Source organism: Scyliorhinus torazame, chromosome 8 (assembly GCF_047496885.1).
Source record: "Scyliorhinus torazame isolate Kashiwa2021f chromosome 8, sScyTor2.1, whole genome shotgun sequence".
NCBI classification, from domain to species: Eukaryota; Metazoa; Chordata; class Chondrichthyes; order Carcharhiniformes; family Scyliorhinidae; genus Scyliorhinus; species Scyliorhinus torazame.
In genome coordinates, this window is record NC_092714.1 from 10,085,913 (window position 1) to 10,109,051 (window position 23,139).

Consider the following 23,139-nt stretch of genomic DNA (forward strand, 5'->3'; position numbering starts at 1 on the left):
CCGTGTCTGCGTGGGTTTCCTCGAGGTGAGCCGGTTTCCTCCCCAAAGATACACAGGTTTGATGGACTGGCCATGTTAAATTGCCCCCTCGTGTCCAGGAATGAGCAGGTTAGGTTACAGGGTTATTTGGATTTTGTTCATTGTCACACGTACCGAGGTACAATGAAAGCATTTTTCTGCGAGCAGTTCAAACAGGTCATTTAGTCCATGAAAATAAAATAAAATAAAACGAAAATACATAAAAGGGCAACACAAGGTCCACAATATAAATACATAAACACTGGCATCGGGTGAAGCATACAGGGTGTAGTGTTAATGAAATCAGTCCATAAGAGGGTCATTTAGGAGTCTGGTGACAGTGGGGAAGAAGCAGTTTTTGAGTCTGTTCGTGCGTGTTCTCAGACTTCTGTATCTCCTGCCCGATGGAAGAAGTTGGAAGAGTGAGTAAGCCGGGTGGGAGGGTTTTTTGATGGTTATGGGGATAGGGCGGGATGGGTGGGAGTAGGCAGTGCTCTTTTGGGTCGATGCAGACTCGATGGGCCAAATGGCACTGCACTGAAGGGATTCTATGACAAATAAAGATTCTTAAAATTATTGATCCCTCTGCTAATGGGGAATAACTCTTCCCTAACCTCTCAAAGTCTTATACATTCCGACTAAGTCACCCCTGAGACTCCTCTGCAAATAACCCCAAGCTGTCCAGTCTTTCTCCATTGCTAAACTTCTCCAAGACTGGCAACATCCTCTGTAAACCTCTGCACCCTGTCCAGTCAGATCACATCATTCCTGCAATGTGGTGACCAGAAATGTACACAATATTCTAGTTATGCGGGGGATCTATATATAATCCACCCCAAACCCCTCGATACGATTCCAGTCTGTAACTTACTCTCGGGTATCTGCTATTCTATATATAAACCACCCTGAACCCCTCGTTAGATTCCAGTCTGTAACTCACTCCCGGGTATCTGTTATTCTATATATAAACAACCCCGATAACCTCAATTAGATTCCAGTCTGTAACTCACTCCCGGGTATCTGTCATTCTATATATAAACCACCCTGAACCCCTCGATTAGATTCCAGTCCGTAACTCACTCCCGGGTATCTGTTCTGTTATTCTATATATAAACCACCCTGAACCCCTCGATTAGATTCCAGTCTGTAACTCACTCCCGGGTATCTGTTATTCTTTATATATAAACCCATCAAACCCTCGATTAGATTCCAGTCTGTAACTCACTCCAGGGTACCTGTTATTCTATATAGAAGCCACCCCGAACCCCTCAATTAGATTCCAGTCTGTAACTCACTCCCGGGTATCTGTTATTCTATATATAAACCACCCCGAATCCCTCGATTAGACTCCAGTCTGTAACTATCTCCCGGGTATCTGTTATTCTATATATAAACCACCCCGAACCCCACGATTAGATTCCAGTCTGTAACTCACTCCCGGGTATCTGTCATTCTCTATATAAACCACCCCAAACCCCTCAATTAGATTCCAGTCTGTAACTTACTCCCGGGTATCTGTTATTCAATATATAAGCCACCGTGTACCCTTCGATTAGATTCCAGTCTGTAACTCATTCCCTGATGTCTCTTATTCTATTTATAAACCACCCCGAACCCCTCGATCAGATTCCAGTCTGTAACTCACTCCTGGGTATCTGTTTTTCTATATATAAACCACCCTGAACCCCTCGATTAGATTCCAGTCTGTAACTCACTCCTGGATATCTGTTATTCTATATATAAACCATCCCGAACCCCTCGATTAGATTCTAGTCTGTAACTTACTCTCGGGTATCTGTTATTCTATATATAAACCACCCTAAACCCCTCGTTAGATTCCAGTCTGTAACTCACTCCCGGGTATCTGTTATTCTATATATAAACAACCCCGATAACCTCAATTAGATTCCAGTCTGTAACTCACTCCCGGGTATCTGTCATTCTATATATAAACCACCCTGAACCCCTCGATTAGATTCCAGTCCGTAACTCACTCCCGGGTATCTGTTATTCTATATATAAACCACCCTGAACCCCTCGATTAGATTCCAGTCTGTAACTCACTCCCGGGTATCTGTTATTCTATATATAAACCCATCAAACCTTCGATTAGATTCCAGTCTGTAACTCACTCCAGGGTACCTGTTATTCTATATATAAGCCACCCCGAACCCCTCGATTAGACTCCAGTCTGTAACTATCTCTCGTGTATCTGTTATTCTATATATAAACCACCCCGAACCCCACGATTAGATTCCAGTCTGTAACTCACTCCCGGGTATCTGTCATTCTCTATATAAACCACCCCAAACCCCTCAATTAGATTCCAGTCTGTAACTCACTCCCGGGTATCTGTTATTCTATGTATAAGCCACCGTGGACCCTTCGATTAGATTCCAGTCTGTAACTCACTCCCTGATGTCTCTTATTCTATTTATAAACCACCCCGAACCCCTCGATTAGATTCCAGTCTGTAACTCACTCCTGGGTATCTGTTTTTCTATAGATAAACCACCCTGAACCCCTCGATTAGATTCCAGCCTGTAACTCACTCCTGGATATCTGTTATTCTATATATAAACCATCCCGAACCCCTCGATTAGATTCCAGTCTGTAACTCATTCCCGGGTATCTGTTATTCTATATATAAACTATCCCTAACCCCTCGATTAGATTCCAGTCTGTAACTCATTCCCGGGTATCTGTTAGTCTATATATAAACCACCCCTAACTCCTCGATTAGATTCCAGTCTTTAACTCACTCCCATGTATCTGTTATTCTATATATAAACCACCCCGAACCCCTCGATTAGATTCCAGTCTGTAACTCACTCCTGGGTATCTGTTATTCTATATATAAACCACCCCGAACCCCACGATTAGATTCCAGTCTGTAACTCATTCCCGGGTATCTGTTATTCTATATATAAACCACCCCGAACTCCTCGATTAGATTCCAGTCTTTAACTCACTCCCATGTATCTGTTATTCTATATATAAACCACCCCGAACCCCTCGATTAGATTCCAGTCTGTAACTCACTCCTGGGTATCTGTTATTCTATATATAAACCATCCCGAACCCCTCGATTAGATTCCAGTCTGTAACTCACTCCCGGGTATCTGTTATTCTGTATATAAACCACCCCGAACCCCTCGATTAGATACCAGTCTGTAACTCACTCCCGGGTATCTGTTATTCTATATATAAACCACCCCGAACCCCTCGATTAGATTCCAATCTGTAACTCACTCCCGCGTATCTGTTATTCTATATATAAACCACCCCGAACCCCTCGATTAGATTCCAGTCTGTAACTCACTCCCGGGTATCTGTTATTCTATATAAACCACCCCGAACCTCTCGATTAAATACCATCGGTAACTCACTCCCGGGTACCTGTTATTCTATATATAAACCACCCCGAACCCCTCGATTAGATTCCAGTCTGTAACTCACTCCCGGGTATCTGTTATTCTATATAAACCGCCCCGAACCTCTCGATTAAATACCATCGGTAACTCACTCCCGGGTATCTGTTATTCTGTATATAAACCACCCCGAACCCCTCGATTAGATTCCAGTCTGTAACTCACTCCCGGGTATCTGTTATTCTATATATAAACCACTCTGAACCCCTCGATTAGATTCCAGTCTGTAACTCACTCCCGGGTATCTGTTATTCTATAGAAAAGCCACCGTGTACCCCTCGATTAGATTCCTGTTTGTAACACATTCCCGGATATCTGTTATTCTATATATATTCCACCCAAACCCCTCGATTAGATACCAGTCTGTAACTCACTCCTGGGTATCTGTTATTTTATATATAAACCACCCCGAACCCCTCGATTAGATTCCAGTCTGTCACTCACTCCCGGGTATCTGTTACTCTATATATAAACCACTCCGAACCCCTCGATTAGATTCCAATCTGTAACTCACTCCCGGGTATCTGTTATTCTATATATAAACCACCCCGAACCCCTCGATTAGATTCCAGTCTGTAACTCACTCCCGGGTATCTGTTATTCTATATAAACCACCCCAAACCTCTCAATTAAATACCATCGGTAACTCACTCCCGGGTATCTGTTATTCTGTATATAAACCACCCCAAACCCCTCGATTAGATTCCAGTCTGTAACTCACTCCCGGGTATCTGTTATTCTATATATAAACCACTCTGAACCACTCGATTAGATTCCAGTCTGTAACTCACTCCCGGGTATCTGTTATTCTATAGAAAAGCCACCGTGTACCCCTCGATTAGATTCCTGTTTGTAACACATTCCCGGATATCTGTTATTCTATATATATTCCACCCAAACCCCTCGATTAGATTCCAATCTGTAACTCACTCCCGGGTATCTGTTATTCTATATATAAACCACCCCGAACCCCTCGATTAGATACCAGTCTGTAACTCACTCCTGGGTATCTGTTATTTTATATATAAACCACCCCGAACCCCTCGATTAGATTCCAGTCTGTCACTCACTCCCGGGTATCTGTTACTCTATATATAAACCACTCCGAACCCCTCGATTAGATTCCAATCTGTAACTCACTCCCGGGTATCTGTTATTCTATATATAAACCACCCCGAACCCCTCGATTAGATTCCAGTCTGTAACTCACTCCCGGGTATCTGTTATTCTATATAAACCACCCCAAACCTCTCAATTAAATACCATCGGTAACTCACTCCCGGGTATCTGTTATTCTGTATATAAACCACCCCAAACCCCTCGATTAGATTCCAGTCTGTAACTCACTCCCGGGTATCTGTTATTCTATATATAAACCACTCTGAACCACTCGATTAGATTCCAGTCTGTAACTCACTCCCGGGTATCTGTTATTCTATAGAAAAGCCACCGTGTACCCCTCGATTAGATTCCTGTTTGTAACACATTCCCGGATATCTGTTATTCTATATATATTCCACCCAAACCCCTCGATTAGATTCCAGTCTGTAACTCACTCCCTGATGTCTCTTATTCTATTTATAAACCACCCCGAACCCCTCGATTAGATTCCAGTCTGTAACTCACTCCTGGGTATCTGTTATTCTATATATAAACCACCCTGAACCCCTCGATTAGATTCCAGTCTGTAACTCACTCCTGGATATCTGTTATTCTATATATAAACCATCCCGAACCCCTCGATTAGATTCCAGTCTGTAACTCACTCCCGGGTATCTGTTATTCTATATATAAACCACCCCGAACCCCTCGATTAGATTCCAGTCTGTAACTCATTCCCGGGTATTTGTTATTCTATATATAAACCATCCCTAACTCCTCGATTAGATTCCAATCTGTAACTCACTCCCGGGTATCTGTTATTCTATATATAAATCACCCCAAACCTCTCGATTAGATACCATCGGTAACTCACTCCCGGGTATCTGTTATTCTATATGAAAACCACCTCAAACTCCTCGATTACATTCCAGTCTGTAACTCACTCCCAGGTATCTGTTATTCTGTATATAAACCACCCCAAACCCCTAGATTAGATACCAGTCTGTAACTCACTCCCGGGTATCTGTTACTCTTATATATAAACCACCCCGAACCCCTCGATTAGATTCCAGTCTGTAACTCGCTCCCAGGTATCTGTTACTCTTATATATAAACTCTCTTTAGGTATCTTATTCAATGGATAAACTCTCCAAACCTCATATTATTACCCAGCCTCGAGCTGATTCTGTTATTCTCTGTAATAAACATTTCCACTACATGTCACTGCTTTTGTGGCAGTTCCTGTGGAAATATCCCAGTTATTGGAATTGTCCAATTTTGGAAAACCGAGGGGGTGAGGTTTGGTGGGTCGTGCACTGTAATAAACCTAAACGCATTGAAAGCAAAGCTTACAATGACGAGCGGGATCGGTTCGAACCAGGTCCAAGCAACTTTAATGCGATTCATTCCCAGATATAATCGCAACAGCAGTGGCCCTTAGGGTGAGAACTGAGTTGAGAAAACTGTAATAATCAAACGGAAGATTAAAATAGATCGAGAGTTAGTGTGGCTAAACCCCTGATATTCGGAAGTCACTGCCAGGGGTGATTGTATAATGAAAAAGCTGAGTCGGAGGCTGGGGAATGCAATGTGGTTTTGTCTGAGGAAAATTAGATTGAAAAAGAACAGGCTATTTAATTAGAGGTCAATCCACCGGGTCAACTTGCAATCCAGGTGTTTTGAATTAAACAGGATGCAGCCCAAAAGCTATTGGCTTCGCTGATTAATGTTAAACGCTTCCAGTGGATCGCAGATTTGTTCCTCCGCACCGCCATTGTTTTTGACATTCTCATTCCGTCAGCGTGGTGGTCGGTGTTCCGAGCTTCTTGCCTCTTCCGCGCGCAATGGCGCAATGAGAAAATGCACTATCCGGGGTGGAACTGACAGAAAGACTTGACATTTCTGTATCCCCCTTCACTGTTTAGAGATGTCCCAAGTGCTTTATAGTCACTGCTGCACCCATGAAGTATATTGTCACGGGAGCAATATAGGAAGCACATCAGCAAATTTATAATCATCATCTTTATTATTGTCACAAGTAGGCTTTCATTAACACTGCAATGAAGTTACTGTGAAAATCCCCTAGTTGCTACATTCTGGGTACACAGAGGGAGAACTCAGAATGTCCAATTCACCTAACAGCACATCTTTCGGGACTTCTGGGAGGAAACCGGAGCACCCGGAGGAAACCCACGCAGACACGGGGAGAACGTGCAGACTCCGCACAGACAGTGACCCAAGCCGGGAATCGAACCTGGGACCCTGGCGCTGTGAAGCCACAGTGCTAACTACTGTGCTACCGTAGCGCCCACAGCACACAGCAAGATCCCACAAACCACAGCAAGAAAATGACCAAATAGTCAGATCCAGTAAGGCTGATCGAGCGATAAGGGAGGCGATGGCGTTCGTGGTATTGCCACTGGGCTTGTTATCCAGAGACCCAGGAGAGCACTCTTGAGACCTGGGCTCCAATCCCAATATTGAACTCAATAAAAATCTGGAACTGGAAGCCCATGTACGACCGGTGGGCCTAGCTCAGCTGGCTCGACAGCTGGTTTGTGATGCAGAGTCAAGGTCAGTAGTGTGGGTTCAATTCCCCTATCAGCTGAGGTTATTACACAGAAACATATACAGAACAATACTTTTCACTGTACGTCGGTACACGTGACAATAAACAAATCCAATCTAATCCAAATAGAAGCAGGAGGAGGCCATTCGGCCCTTCGAGCCTGCTCTGCTGTTCATTATGGTCATGGCTGATCATCAAGTTCAATACCCTGATCCCGCTTTCCCCATATCCCTTGATCCCTTTAGTCCCAAGAGCTGTATCTAATTCCTTCTTGAAATTACACAACGTTTTGGCCTTAACTGCTTTCTGTGGTAGCGAATTCCACAGATTCACCACTTCTGGGTGAAGACATTTCTCCTCACCTCAGTCCTAAAAGATTTATCCCTTATCCCTAGTTCTGGACTCCCCACCATCGGGAACATTCTTTCTGAATCTACCCTGTCTACCCCTGTATTAATGAAGGCTCCGCCTTCTCAACCTTGCCCCAATCGTCATCTGGGACTATGGCGACTTTACCTTTAGCTATCAGCCTGGATTGTGTGATCAAGTGAGACCAGACCCTTTGACAGCCCAGGTGTGACCCTCAGTCAATGGTGAGTTGACTGATCATATGTCAATGCAAGTTTCTTTGCTCTTGGGTGACCGAGTGGAAAGTGTGGGCGGGATTCTCTGATCCTGAGGCTAAGTGTTGACGCCGTCGGAAACGCCGTCACGTTTCTCGACGGCGTCAACATGGCCTCAGGATCAGCACTTCTGGCCCCTACAGGAGGCCAGCATGGCACTGGAGCGATCCACGCCGCTCCAGCTGCTGATCCCAGTGTCAACTGGGCGTCGCAGGGTCCGCGCAAGCACAGTGGCACCGGCGCCAACCCACGCATGCGCGGTGTCTCCCTTCTCCGCGTCGGCCCTGACGCAACATGGCGCAGGGCTAAAGAGGCCGGTGCGGAAGAAAGGAGGCCCCCAGCCCGAGAGGCCGGCCCGCCGATCGGTGGGCCCCGATCGCGGGTCAGGCTACAACAGAGGCCCCCCCCCCCCCCACCCCCTCCCTGGGGTCGATCCCCGACCCTTCCACGCCAAGGTCCCGCCGGCTGAGAACAAGTGTGAATGACGCCGTCAGGACTCGGGTTGTTTGCGACGGCCGCTCGGCCCATCCCCGGCCTGAGAATCGACGGGGGGGCCACATAGAGCCGGTCGCGGGGATTCTCCTGCCAGGCCCCGGGGCTGGGAGAATCCCGCCCTGTGTTTCCCACAGGAACCCCCGCACTCTGTGATCAAAAGCCCCTATTCTCCATTTCCCTCGCTGTCAGCCAGCTCAGCTCAATCTTATGGAATCAGACAGCATTGGAAAAGGCCATTCGACTTCTTATAAAATGTCTGTGCCAGCTCTTTGAAAGAGATGTGCAATTTGTCACACTCTCTGGCCCTCCAATCAGTTCCCTTTCAAATACACATCCAATTTCCTTCCCTCCGTCTGGTGGGGGGCCAGCAGCCGCCCAGCGTAAAGCCCCCGGCTTGACCTGCGGATACGGCCGCAGAACGGCTGGGTCCGTGGCCGTACATGCGCACGGGTGGCAGCCTGCGGCGACCGCGTCATACAGTGTGGCACCGGCCGCACGCAGAGCCGGCTTGCCAAGAACTGCCCTCCTGTAACCCCCCTCGCCATCCCCGGACCATCCCCCACCAGTCCCCACAGCCCCTGCTGAAGCTCCCCTGCCAGCGGAACGGCTACCCCCCCCCCCCCACCCCCCCCGACTGTGGCGCCGCTGGACACAGTCCGCAGCCGCTACGCGAGGTCCCTGAACGTTGTGAGGACACGTGTCCCACGCCGCCAGGGACTCGGCCCATCGGGGGCGGAGCATCGGGGGAGGGCCGCAGGTGACGCCCTGAGGCCATCTCGATGGCGAGCTGTGTACTCGAGCAGTACGCCGTTTTTGAGGGGGCGGAACATCGGAAAAACGGCTCCGCCCCCAATTCCAGGGTAAACATGGATTCTCCGGCCAATCGCTGAGCGCGTATTTGGTGTCAGCAATCGGAGAATCAGCTCAAACTCTTTACTATCTTCTGGTTCTCTTCAAATGACCTTAAATCTCCTGCTCGTAGAAGTAGTTTCTCCGTTTTTGTTCACAGGCACTTGAACCGCTCTATTAATGGTCAGCACAGTTGCTTCACAGCGCCAGTGTCCCGGGTTCGATTCCCGGCTTGGGTCACCGTCTGTGCGGAGTTTGCACTTTCCCCCCGTGTGTGCATGGGTTTCCTCCGGGTGCTCCGGTTTCCTCCCACAGTCCAAAGATATGCGGGTTAGGTGGATTGGCCATGATAAATTGTCCCTTAGTGTTCAAAGATATGCAGGTTAGATGAGGTTAAGGGTATAGGGCGGGGAGGTGGCCTAGGTAAGGCGCTCTTTCAGAGGGTCGGTGCAGACTCGATGGGCCGAATGGCCTCCTTCTGTCCTGTAGGAATTCTATGGTAAGACACTCTTAAAAACTTGCCTTTTTAATCAAGATTTTGGTCATATCTCCTTCTGTCTAATAAATGTCTAATTCTGTTTGGTAATGTTCCTCGAAGCATCTTGGGATTTTCTAACGAAATTAAAGGTGCTATAGAATCACAGATTTCTGTTGATATCAGGGACCTGGGAGTGAAGTAGGCGCAGGAGGGATTCTGGAATGTGCGAACTTAATGAAAATGGAAATGATTTTTGTGTGTTTACAACTGTAGAGCTGCCCCCACCTCCGATTCCCCCTCCGGCCATCAAATCACCCACCTTCCAGACAAAGAGCCACCTGGAAGCCTGGCCACCCATGCTACCAAAACCCCATGCAGCGGAGCCGAAGGCAGAGCGAGCTGGAGACAGGAAGGCCGGCGGCCTCCGAGGGCGAGAAGGCGCCGACACCAGACACCCTCCAGACAGCCGCACAAACCCAGGAGAGTGCCGAGACCCTGCGGATCACTGGCAGAGTGAGATCCACGGTGCCAAACAGCGCCTGGCCAAGGCCGGCAAGCGGGAGAACTCCCAGCCAAAGGCTCGCCTCCCCCAAGGTAAGATACCGGAAGTGGCTGCTCCCCGCGCCTGGCGAGCTTTGGCGGAATTCCTATCCTGAGAAGAAGGTGAACAAATTTGCGTTTCAGTCATGCCTCTCAGTATCTCAGGGTGCTGCAGAGGCAATGAAAGGAGAGGGAGCAGAGGAAGATGGAGACAGGGGGGAAGAGGCACTTCGAGTTTGGGGGGGGAGCGGGGGGGGGGGGGGGGTTTGTGTGCAGAATGGACGCCAGCATGAACCAGTTGGATAGAATTTACAGTTCAGAAACAGGCCATTTGGCCCAACAGGTCTATGCTAGTATTTTTATACTTGATGAGTCTCCTCCGACCCAACGGCATCTGACCCTGTCACCATATCCTTCTATCCCTGTCTCGTTCATGTGCTCAACAAGCTTCTCCTCAAATACTTTTATGTTCACTTCAAACTGTTCATTCTACATTCTCACCACTCTCAGGGTTAAGAAAATTGCTCCTGGATTCCCTATTGGAATTATTACTGACCATCTCATCTGTCTTATCAATGATGGATCCTACAATTTCTCCCAGTGCCCCTGGACGGGCGAGGGGAACATTTGGCAGTGTCGACACTTTGGAATTTTCACATTCCTCAGCTGTGGCCAAGCGACACTGGCAAACTCTTATTTGTTGCCCATCTCCAAGAGTCATAGCAAGGGACTGGAATGGGGAAGGGCATTAGCGAATCTGTTTTTTTAAAAATGATAATCCAGCAAGAGTTACTCCCGAGAGATGAGCAGAGATTGACGCACCCAGTGCAGCAGTGAGAATACTGCACTGTCTGTGGAGCCTTCTTGCAGATAAGACCTTAAACCAAGGCTCTGTGTGACCTCTCAGGTGTGTTTTGAAGACCCCAATACACTAGTTCAAAGAAGAACAGAAGAGTTCATAGAATCATAGAATTTACAGTGCAGAAGGGGGCCATTTGGCCCATCAGGTCTGCACCAGCCCTTGGAAAGAGCACACGACCTAAGCCCTCATTTCCACCCTATCTCCGTAACCCAATAACCCCCACCTAACCTTTTTTGCACACTTAAGGGCAATTTAGCACGGCCAATCCACCTAACCTACACATCTGTGGACTGTGGGAGGAAACCGGAGCACCCGGAGGAAACCCACGCAGACACGGGGAGAACGTGCAGACTCCGCACAGACAGTGACCCAATCCGGGAATTGAACCTGGGACCCTGGAGCTGTGAAGCAACAGTGCTAACCACTGTGCTACCGTGCCGCCCACAAAAGGTGCTTTGCTGTGCTCGTCCAGGACTTGAACCCGGGATCTCCCGCATTTTATTGAAATGGAGAGCCTAAGCGCGAATCATACCTCTAGACCAACGAGCAAACCAGTTCTGCCTGGTGCCTTCACCAATATTTATTCTTCGACCAACATAAGTGAAAAAACAGATTACCTGTTTTTTATTGTCAATTTTGGGATCTTGCTGTGCATAACTTAACTTTCCTACACTACAACTTCAAAAAGTCCATCCTTGCCTGTAACTTACATTGGGATGTCCTGAGTCTGTGCAGACCACGGTATAAATACCAGGGTTATTCCATTTTAAAAATTCAATTCTGTTCATCAATTTCCTGGTGTCAGGCCAAAGATGATACATTGACTTTTGTTTCAATAGTTAGCCCAATAGAATTTGAACTCACAACTTCAAGAGTTCAAGTCTGTTGTACACCTATAACCTGGGGCAAGAAATGTGGATCGTTTGAGGGTAGCAGCAGGAGTTCTGTTGCTGCTCACTCCTGCAGTTGAATAGCCTCCTGTCACTGAAGTGGAAATTTTAACTATCCTGTCTCATGCCCCCCCGAAATGTGGATCGTTTGCGGGTAGCAGCAGGAGTTCTGTTGCTGCTCACTCCTGCAGTTGAATAGCCTCCTGTCACTGAAGTGGAAATTTTAACTATCCTGTCTCATGCCCCCCCCGAAATGTGGATCGTTTGCGGGTAGCAGCAGGAGTTCTGTTGCTGCTCACTCCTGCAGTTGAATACTCTCCTGTCACTGAAGTGGAAATTTTAACTATCCTGTCTCATCCCCCCCCCCACCCCACCATAATTTGGCAGGTGGGGGTGAGGCAGTTTTTCAAATTTCTTTCATGGGCAAGGCTGACATTTATTATCCGAGAATTTATAGTGCAGAAGGAGGCCATTCGGCCCATCGAGTCTGCACCGGCTCTTGGAAAGAGCACCCTACCCAAGGTCAACACCTCCACCCTATCCCTATAACCCAGTAACCCCACCCAACACTAAGGGCAATTGTGGACACTAAGGGCAATTTATCATGGCCAATCCACCTAACCTGCACATCTTTGGACTGTGGGAGGAAACCGGAGCACCCGGAGGAAACCCACGCAGCTCATGGTGGTGAGCTGCCTTCTTGAACCCCCCCTCTGGTCAACTACGCTCGGGTAGGGAAGACACGGCATTGGTAGCCGTCCTACCCAGAGACTCCATCCAACTCTTACCCGTCGCGGCCCATACGCACCTCATTTTGGCACTTTTCGTTCAAGTCTGTGCAGACTCCGCACAGACAGTGACCCAAGCCGGAATCGAACCTGGGACCCTGGAGCTGTGAAGCAATTGTGCTATCCACAATGCTGCCATGCTGCCCATCCCGAGTTGCCCTTCCGAAGATGCCCTTCATTTTCATTTCATTTTCATTTTCATTTCATTTCATTTCATGGTGGTGAGCTGCCTTCTTGAACCACTGCAGACCCTGAGGTGCGGGTAAACCCACAGTGCTGTTAGGGAGGGAATTCGAGGATGTTGCCCCAGCGACAGTGAAGGAATGGTGGTGGAGGGATTGAATGTTGAAGGTGGTGGATGGGGGCGCCAATTAAGCGGGCTGCTTTATGAAATGCTGTTTTGCGTTCAGCTGCAATTTTAGAGCCTGAATCTTGCGACAGGTGAGATTGGAGTTACTAATCTTCCAGGAAATCTGGGATCAGCAGGAATTAAAGATGAATCTCTGAGATATTGCTGCAAACCCAACACCTCGAACCGGTCTCACCGAACAGGTGCCGGAATGTGGCGACTAGGGGCTTTCCACAGTAATTTCATTGAAGCCTACTTGTGACAATAAGCGATTATTATGATTATAAAACATGGGGGCATGAAAAGAAAATGTGTTGTTTCCCACTTGGTCACAAAACCTGCTGTGATCGAGAAATATTGGGCATTGTGGGGCTGTTTGACTGGAAGGCAACAATCATCCAATCAGGATCATGGACTATATTTGTCTCCAGTTGGCCATGTGTTGAACAAACCCGGCAGCCAATAGGGTGAGGGAAGGGACAGAGTAAATTAAGATTGAAGATCACATGATGAAGATTGAACCAATCAGAATTGTCGACCCTATTTTCTACCTGAGTCAGGTGGGGCCCTCACGCCTCGATGCAAACCAGGGTCAAATTCGGTCAATTGGCCTCCAGCATAATTTCAGCTGAAAGTGAGCAAGTTTCCAGCACGGTATAATCCAATGGTTTAAACCTGCCGAGTCGACCAAATTGGCTCTCTGTAAGGCCAGGAGAAGCTGGAGTACTCCCGGGAGTTCCAAATGAGATTGGTAGAGCACTTGCACGTACACAGGGCACCTCAGAAAGCCCAAGGCCTCCTCTCAGCCCCTGCAGCTCGATGGATGCTCCCTGTGCATGCTGGGTTTCAAACTCTTTCCGCCCGATTCACAGACAATCTGGTCGCGTGCAAGCCACTGAATTTCAGCATCTTACTCGGCCATTTCCTCCCACCAGTTTGGGATGTTAAGAGGTTGAAATTCACACACATGGTGATTGACGAAGACCAACCGGCAATGGAACTAATAGGCTCACCCCTTCCAATGCCGTCAAAGGGCTGAGGGACGAACAAAAAGAGAGGGAAATGATTAAGAGTCCTCTGGTTCTCCTCACCCCAACACTTACCTCCACGTTTGTCACGCAGGTGCAGGGGAGGACGTCCTTCCATACAGCCGACCAACCTTCCCCTCCGCGCAGAATCCCAGGGAGCCCAGCTCTTCCAGCTCTATGTCATCAAGAGGGTCTGGAGGTCGGAGGAGAGCGGACCAGACCATGCCAGGCGGCGGCACAGGTGCATCCCGCAGGAACCCATCAGAAGCTGGTCTAAAAGAAGTGGGATCTTACGAGGGTGAAGAGGATTTTGAGGTGACTGATCAAGAGCTGTTTGTGCCTGGGAGCGGGAGGAAGTGGGGTCAGGGATTGGTATCGCTGTAGAAGTGGTAGTTTGTTAGAACGTAGGGGCTTGACAAGTTTCACAATTAATGTGGTGGATCACTCATCCTCAATCCATTCAGAACAATTCTGTAGGACCCCTCAGAGAATTAATGAACACAGGAGAAGTCCATTCAGCCTATCATGCCTGTTGGCTCTTTGAGAGGGCTAATCGATCAGTTCCACTCCTGCCCTCCTTCCCTTAGCCCCGCATGTTTTCCCTCTTCAAGTATTTATGCGATTCCCTTTTGGAAGTTCCGATTGAATCTGCTTCCAACCCTTTCCCAGGGCACAATAACTCGCTACGTTAAAAAAAAAGATTCTCCCCGCATGACCTCTGGTGATTTTGCCAATCCACTGTCCCTGTGTTTTCTGATTACGAACAGACACAATCTGCTCATTTGCCCTTCAAAACTTGAACAATTCTGCTGAACCTCCCTTCACTTTCTCAGGTCTCTCTTGAGCTTCCAGTTTGACTCTGCCATTTGGAGGAGTTCCCACTCTACCTTTCCCGTACTGATTATTATCTAACATATCAATATATATCTGTGATGTGGAGATGCCGGCGTTGGACTGGAGTGAGCACAGTAAGAAGTCTTACAACACCAGGTTAAAGTCCAACAGGTTTGTTTCGATGTCACTAGCTTTCGGAGCGCTGCTCCTTCCTCAGGTGAATGAAGAGGTGGGTTTCAGAAACATATATATAGACAGATTCAAAGATGCCAAACAATGCTTGGAATGCGACCATTAGCAGGTGATTAAATCTTTACAGATCCAGAGATGGGGTAACCCCAGGTTAAAGAGGTGTGAATTGTCTCAAGCCAGGACAGTTGGGAGGATTTTGCAGGCCAGATGGTGGGGGATGAATGTAATGTGACATGAATCCCAGGTCCCGGTTGAGGACGTACTCATGTGTGCGGAACTTGGCTATAAGTTTCTGCTCGGCGATTCTGCAGCCTTCAGGATGCGCGACAACGCAGAATTACCAAACAGAAACTTATAGCCAAGTTCCGCACACATGAGTACGGCCTCAACCGGGACCTGGGATTCATGTCACATTACATTCACCCCCCGCCATCTGGCCTGGGCTTGCGAAATCCTACCAACTGTCCTGGCTTGAGACAATTCACACCTCTTTAACCTGGGGTTACCCCTATCTCGGGATCTGTAAAGACTTAATTACCTGCAAATGCTCGCATTCAAAGTATCATCTTGCATCTTTGACTTTGTCTATATATATGTTTCTGGAACATACCTCTTCATTCACCTGAGGAAGGAACAGTGCTCCGAAAGCTAGTGTTTAAAACAAACCTGTTGGACTTTAACCTGGTGTTGTAAGACTTCTCAATATATATCTGCTCACAGACTCGATTGTTGTTGCCGACACAACTTTTGCAATTTCTACACATAGCTTGATCTTTCAGAGTCGGTCTTGTCACTTCTCAGTTCTAAATCTCTTCTTAGTGGCTGCAATGTTAATCAACGAGAAGTGTTTGCCGCACCAATCTGGGGGACATGCGAACAGGATGAGGCCATTCTCCTCTTTCCAACCAGTTCCTCCATTCAATGAGATCATGATTGAACCGTATCTTAACTCTTAAGTTTTCCTCCCCTCGTTCTGGACATCCACCACAAGAGAAAGTAGTTTCTCTCTCTAACTGCCCCAGTCTGCACCCCTCACTATTGAGTCTCCTCCCACTACTGCTCCTCCACTCTTTCTCCTCTCCCCCCCCCCCCCCCCACAGTGCCACGAACCTGGCTCTGACTGCGCTCCCCAGAGGGACCACCACTCTCATCGTTTTCCAACACAGAAAAATGGTCCTTGAGTGAGATGGACTCTGGGGCTTTCCTGATTACCTTCCTGCCCCTCTACCTCTGACTGGTGACCACCCATTCCCTCTCTGACGGCACTTCCTTCAGCTGCGGTATGTCCACGTCTAAAAACATGCTATCCACAAACCTCTCAGCCTCACGGTTTCACCGCTGTGTCTCCAGCCGATGCACAAGCTCTGAAACCCGGCTCTTAAGTTGGTCAAACCTCCTGCACATTTAGTCATCCAGACGGCAAGGAGTGTCGGGGAATTCCCACATACTGCAGGACTTGCAAAACACCGGGACTGAGCTCCCCAGTCATACTTCAGCTGAAAAGACTCTTAATTTAAATTTATGCCAACTCCTTCATTTTCCTTAATCAGGCCACTCGGCCCATCGAGTCTGCTCCGCCAATCAATCATGGCTGATATTTTCTCATCCCCATCCTCCTGCCTTCTCCCCATAACCTCTGATCCCCTTATTAATCAAGAACCTATCTATCTCTGTCTTAAAGACACTCAGTGAATTGGCCTCCACAGCCTTCTGCGGCAAAGAGTTCCACAGATTCACCACCCTCTGGCTGAAGAAATTCCTCCTTACCTCTGTTTTAAAGGATCGTCCCTTTAGCCTGAGGCTGTACCCATATATTGTAGTCTCTCCTACCAGTGAAAACATCCTCTGCACATCCACTCTATCCAGGTCTCTCAGTATACTGTAAGTTTCAATGAGGTGCCCCATCACCCCCGCCACTCATCCTTCTAAACTCCATCGAGTATAGGCCCAGAGTCCTCAACCGCTCCTCATATGACAAGCCAGGGATCATTCCAGGGATCATTCTTGTGACTCTCCTCTGGACACTTTCCAAGGCCAGCACATCCTTCCTTAGTTATGGGGCCCAAAACTGCTCACAATATTCCGAATGGGGTCTGACCAGAGCCTTTTACAGCCTCAGAAGTCCATCCCTGGTCTTGTATTCTAGCCCTCTCGACATGAATGTTAACATTGCATTTGCTTTCTTAACTGCTGACTGAGCCTGCATGTTAACCTTAAGAGAATACAGACCTCGCACTCCTAAGTCCCTTTGTGCTTCTGATTTCCGAAGCCTTTCCCCATTTAGAAAATAGTCTATGCCTCTATTCTTCCCACCAAAGTGCACAACCTCACACTTCCCCACATTGTATTCCATCTGCCACTACTAATTACATCTGTCACTCCTGCTATTGACCTAGTTTGAGTGTGCAGGGCGCAATTTCAAAACTTGTTGGTGACACAAACTTTGCGAACTGTGAGGAGGAATTCTCCAGGGCATAGACAGTAGAAGTGGCAGACAAATTTAATGCAGAGAAGTGTGATGTAATATATATTGGTAGGGAGAATGAGGAGAGGCAGTATTAAATAAAGGAGAAGATTCTGAAGTGGGTGCAGGAGCACAAAGACCTGGGACATATGTGCACAAACCATTGAATGTGAATGTTGAATGAGCAATTAATTTTATTTTATAAATGTTTTTTATTGGGTTTTTGAACAATGTATATTTACAGTTATGTACACAGATTAATATACATATATACACAGAAGCAAAAACAAAAAAAACCCCAAACTGGTCGGATATTGTGCACTAGCTCAACAGCAGCAACTCTGTACAGTTAGCAATATTATTTTTGGTGGTGTTGTTACTTGCTTCTCCCGGACGGTTTTTGCTGCCTTTGCGTCGTGCGTTCACCCCCGCTTCATCTTGCAATTTTGACTTTGTCTGTATAAATGTTTCTGGAACCTACCTCTTCATTCACCTGAGGAAGGAGCAGCGCTCCAAAAGCTAATGATTTGAAACAAACCTGTTGGACTGTAACCTGGTGTTGTAAGACTTCTTACTGTGCTCATCCCAGTCCAATGCCGGCAGCTCCACATCATTTACAAATAGAGACATTGAATACAAAAGCAAGGATGTTATGATGAACCCTTATAAAACACTAGTTTGCCCTCAGCTGGAGTATTGTGTCCAATTCTGGGCATCACACTTTTGGAAAGTTGCAAGGGCTTTCGAGAGGGTGCAGAAAAGATTTACAAAACTGGTTTTGGGGATGAGAGACTTCAGCTAAACGGATAGATTGATAGAGTTGGGATTGTTTTCCCTTAGGAAGAGAAGATTGAGAGGAGATTTGATGGAGGAGTTCAAAATCACAGGGAGCCTGGACAGAGTAGATAGGGAGAAACTGCTCCCATTGGTGGAAGGATCGTAAATCAGAGGGACGCAGATTTAAGGTGATTGGCAAATGAACCAGAGGAATAATTCGAGTCTCCGGGATCTGGAATGTGCTGCCTGAGAGGCAGATTCAGTTATGGCTTCTGAAACAGAATATCGGAAGAGTGAAGATTTGCAAACTGGGGAAATGTGGGAGAGTGGGATTAAGTTGCTCTATTAGAATGCTGGCATGGGCACGGCGCCAAATGGCCTCCTTCTGTGCTGTAACCGTTCTATAAATCTATTCTATATTTATAAAGATTGGCCATGCTGATGTTGTTTTCTCTAGAAGAGCGAAGACTGAGGGGTAGCCTGATGGGCCTCTTTGAGGTGATGATAGGTTTTAATACTGTAGATATAGGGTGAAGTTTCTACCTGCAGGGAAGACCAGAACTAGGGAACCATCAATATAAGATAATAAATCCAGTTCAGGAGAAACAATTTTATCCAGAGAGAGCTGCAATGTAGAGCTCCCTAACTACAAATGGTATTAGAGGTGAAAAATGGAGACACATTTATTGGGAAACTGGATTACTTTGTGAGAAATATAGATGAATATTTTGGAAGGGTGCGATGAATCCATAGAATTCCTTTAGTGCAGAAGGAGGTCAGTCAACCCATCAAGTCTGCACCAACCCTCCGAAAGAACACCCTATCAAGGACCACTCCCCGCCCTAACCCCGTAACTCCACCTAACCTACACACCTTTGGACTGCGGGAGGAAAGTGGAGCAGCCGGAGGAAACCCACGCAGACACGGCGAGAATGTGCAAACTCCACGTGCACACAGACAGTGACCCAAGGCCGGAATGGACCCCGGGTCCCTGGCGCTGTGAGGCAGCAGTGCTAACCATTGTGCCACCTTGCTACCCATTGGTAACCTCTGCCCCAGAGGATTGTGGATGCTCAATTGTTGCAACAGACAGAATTCTGGTGTCTCAGGGAAGCAAGGGATATGGAGACTGGACTGTGAATGGAGTTAAAAATCGAAGGTCAGCCTTGAGGCACGGTAGCACAGTGGTTAGCACAGTTGCTTCACAGCTTTAAGGTCCCAGGTTCGATTCCCGGCTTGGGTCACTGTCTGTGCGGAGTCTGCACGTTCTCCCCGTGTCTGCGTGGGTTTCCTCCGGGTGCTCCGGTTTCCTCCCACAGTCCAAAGATGTGCAGGTTAATTGCCCTTAGGTTAGGTGGGATTGCTGGGTTACAGCGATAGGGTGGAGGTGTGGGCTTGGGAAGGGTGCTCTTTCCAAGAGCCGGTGCAGACTCGATGGGCCGAATGGCCTCTTTCTGCACTGTAAATTCTATGATGGCGCAGGCTCAATGGGTTGTGTGGGGTTGTTCCTGACCCTTCTTCCAGTCTCCTTGTGCTCAGAGTCAGATGATGAAATCCATAATTCAGTCCCATCACTGCTGCGCTGTTGTACCTGGGGTGATAACGGGTCGGGGAGGGAGACGAGTGGATGAAAAAAATCGGGAATGTGATTTAAATTGTTGACCCATTTCCCCTTATCCTTTCCAGGAAATTGAAAGCTGAAGAACGAAGCTTTTGTCGAATGATTAACTCCGATTGGACTTTGGAGAGATCTATAACAGTTTTTGTAAAACTCCTGCCCATGGATGATATTTGATGCCAGATATAATGTTTGGCGCGCCGATAGACCGTGTAAATTATAAATGTTTGCACCGCGTTGATTGACCACGTCAGTCTTTTTGTTTTGGTTCAGTTTTTAATTTTTGACTTTTCTTTTGGAATGGGGTGGGGGGTGGGCACCTTTGGCTTTTAATTGTAATTTATGTCTGGAATTAACGCTCAGTTCCAACCAGTTTCGTTTGTTTGAAAGAATTTAGTTCCTTCAACATGGAAAACCGAAACGGGGGGATTCATTTTGTAAATATGTACCGGATTTTTTAACACATCCCATTAGCCCTCCAGCTTCCCATTCAGCCCTGTTGTAAATAAGTTGTGTGTTAAACACCATCCTCCAAAGAATGGCCATCTTGGCACAAAGCTGAATTGCTTTTTTTAATAATATATATAATTTCTTTTATCGTTGTAATGCACTGTTTCAATTTTGTTTTTTGTTTATTTCTTGGTTTCGAAAGCACAATCACTAAACTTTTAATTTTGAAAGGAAGACCATTTTTTTAAGGGTACTTATTAGCCTCCTGTATCTTTCTGGAGAATCAACTGTGATGGAGGAAAGGGGGAGAGGGGGGAGGGAGGGAGGAAGGGAGGATGGACAAGGAGAAGTGTTCGATTTTAAACCGTCAGGAGTTAGAAGCTGTTTTTTTTTTCGGGGAGGGGGAAGCGAGGACAGAAAGGGGAATGTTTCTGCGAGGCTTGGCTCGGGAGAGGGCGAGGAAGACTCAATACTTGCACAGAGCTGAGTGAAGAGAGCGATTCTCTCATGTGGTCCCTCTGGTAAGAGAAGGTCCCTGTCCAAAAGAGGACTCGAGACAAAATTTGTGGCCGTTTACATACAAGCAGACTCAAGACATTGTGGCCTGCCTAAACTTCAATGAGGACTTTAACCGCTGTGAGTCCACTTATATATCGAATAAAATCTCTTCATTTTGTTTGCTGATGTGACTTGCAAAGGCAACTCTCAACTGGCTGCTGCTCGTTGCAGTGTGGGTGAAGATGAGGAGGGCGATGCGACGGCGGAGTGCCGTTTGGAAATAGCAATATAATCAACAGGGTACGGCGGTTTGCTTTTGTGGGAAGGTGAAGGTTACACCTGTCACCCCCCCAAAAATAACAAAAGACAACCGCTTTTCAATCTCACGAGACAGGGGGTGGGTGCCATTGGATCCAGGTTAACATTGGTCATTTTGTAACGTGATTATCAAGAGCGGTGGTGTGTCGCACAAAGGGATCAGCGAACCTGTTCACATGGTTTTGGTACTTTGTATGTAAGATTTATTTTCCGCAGTCATAAATTTACATATTCAGGATCGAATAATTCTCAACATGTAATTTCCTTGCCACATTATTTATTAAAAACTGTCCTCAAAATCACAAACATGCTTGGGTGTTCCAGTGCCTTTTCTTTCATCAAGAGAAATGTTTCTCAAGTCTGGCCTCATTTGTCTGAATAACATGTTCTACGCAAGTTATCATTTTAAAATTCTTTCATCACTGACAAAGTCTGCATTACGATCCCAGATTAGACCCCAATATTTTATTGAATTTGTAAGATTGTGAGGAAAGGATACTTCATTCCAGGAGTGATTTAATGCACAAATAGGGGTGTGGTACATTAAAACAAACTTTATTGTAATACAGTATGACTAACTTTAGACTCATCAATAAAATGGCTTTCAATTATTAGTTCAACAATGCTTAACAATAACATGAAACACTAATTTCTAACTCATTTTTAAAAATCTCCACTCAAACAAAATCCTTCTCAGGTCAAAATCCACTTTTAAATGCAGTTAGCCAACCCTGGAATACTTTCCGCAAGAGATGTCTTGAATGAACTGCTTTGAGAAAGATAAATCCTTCAGCAAACAGCTGCAGATTCTTGTCTGTGTCAGCTACTGTTTAACCTGCCAGCCTTTTCAGAAACTGCTGTTATGTTCACGGGCAAGACCTTGTTAACTAAACTGCTTAGAGAAAAAATGCTGGTCTGTCCCCCATCGAATCTTTAACTAAACTGAAACTCAGAACTGAACTCAACACCTGACTGCTTCAACCCCCGTCTCCTCCCATCAACTACACCATCTTACTCAGGCCAAACACAATGACCCTAATTATTTACTCCCCAGGGAGCCTTCTTGATATAAACAAAATTCCACTAGCCCAAACTTTTATGATGCTTTAATTATCCCTTGTAGCCAAAGTATCAGTGGGATTCTCCCCACGCCGGCTGGAGAACCGGCGCCAACCACTCCGGCGTCAACAGCCCCCGAAAGTGCGGAATTCTCCGCACTTTTGGCGACTGGGTGGATGCCAGAGGGGTTGCCGCCGCTCCAGCTGGCGCTGAAGGGACGGTGTGAGTTCGCGCATCTGCGGAACCGCCGGCATGGTTCTGTGCATGCGCAGACCGGCCGGCGTATTTTGGCGCATGCACAAGGGGCTTCTCCTCTGTACCGGCCATGGCGGAGCCCTACAGAGGCCGGAAGGAAGAAGTGCCACCACAGAACAGGAACGCCTGCAGATCGGTGGGCCCCGATCATGGGCCAGGCCACCGTGGGGGCCCTCCCCGGGGTCCCCTCCCCCCCCTCCGAGGACCGCCCCCGCCGACTTGCCTGCCGCACCTCACAGGACCATACATAACCCATTCCGGCGGGACTGGCCAGAAATGGACGGCTGCTCGGCCCATCGGGGCCCGGAGAATTGCCGGGGGGGGGGGGGGGGGCGCTGCCAACGGCCCCCCCCCCCACCTGTCTGGCGTGAATCCCGCCCCCGCCCGAAAAACTGTGCCGGAGATTACGGCAGCCGGAGGCGGGGCGGGAGAATCCTGTCTGATGTCTTTTAACCAGGACATTTTATAAAACATGACTGTGGCAGCCATACATGCACTAACCCAGACCCTTACTGCACCAAATACATAGAATACACTGTGTCTGAAATTCCCACATTCAACACATCTGTACTTATTGCCCATCCATTAATTGCCCTTGAGAAGGTGATGCCACCAGAAGCAACCCCATAGCTGCCAAACTTGAGTGGGACCTT

General features: G+C 47.3%; 1 protein-coding gene across 5 annotated transcripts in view; it reads left to right on the top strand.

Moving 5' to 3' along the window:
• robo1 (roundabout, axon guidance receptor, homolog 1 (Drosophila)) overlaps positions 1-21,478 on the top strand; it is a 1,056,574-nt gene extending 1,035,096 nt beyond the window's left edge. For all 5 annotated transcript variants that reach the window (XM_072513063.1, XM_072513065.1, XM_072513062.1 and 2 more), the window contains 3 exons: positions 9,838-10,158; positions 14,116-14,336; positions 19,975-21,478. In XM_072513063.1, coding sequence (XP_072369164.1) covers positions 9,838-10,158; positions 14,116-14,336; positions 19,975-19,989 — 557 coding nt within the window. In that variant the 3' untranslated portion in view covers positions 19,990-21,478. The remainder of the gene's footprint in view (positions 1-9,837; positions 10,159-14,115; positions 14,337-19,974) is intronic.
• The last annotated feature ends 1,661 nt before the right edge of the window (positions 21,479-23,139 follow it).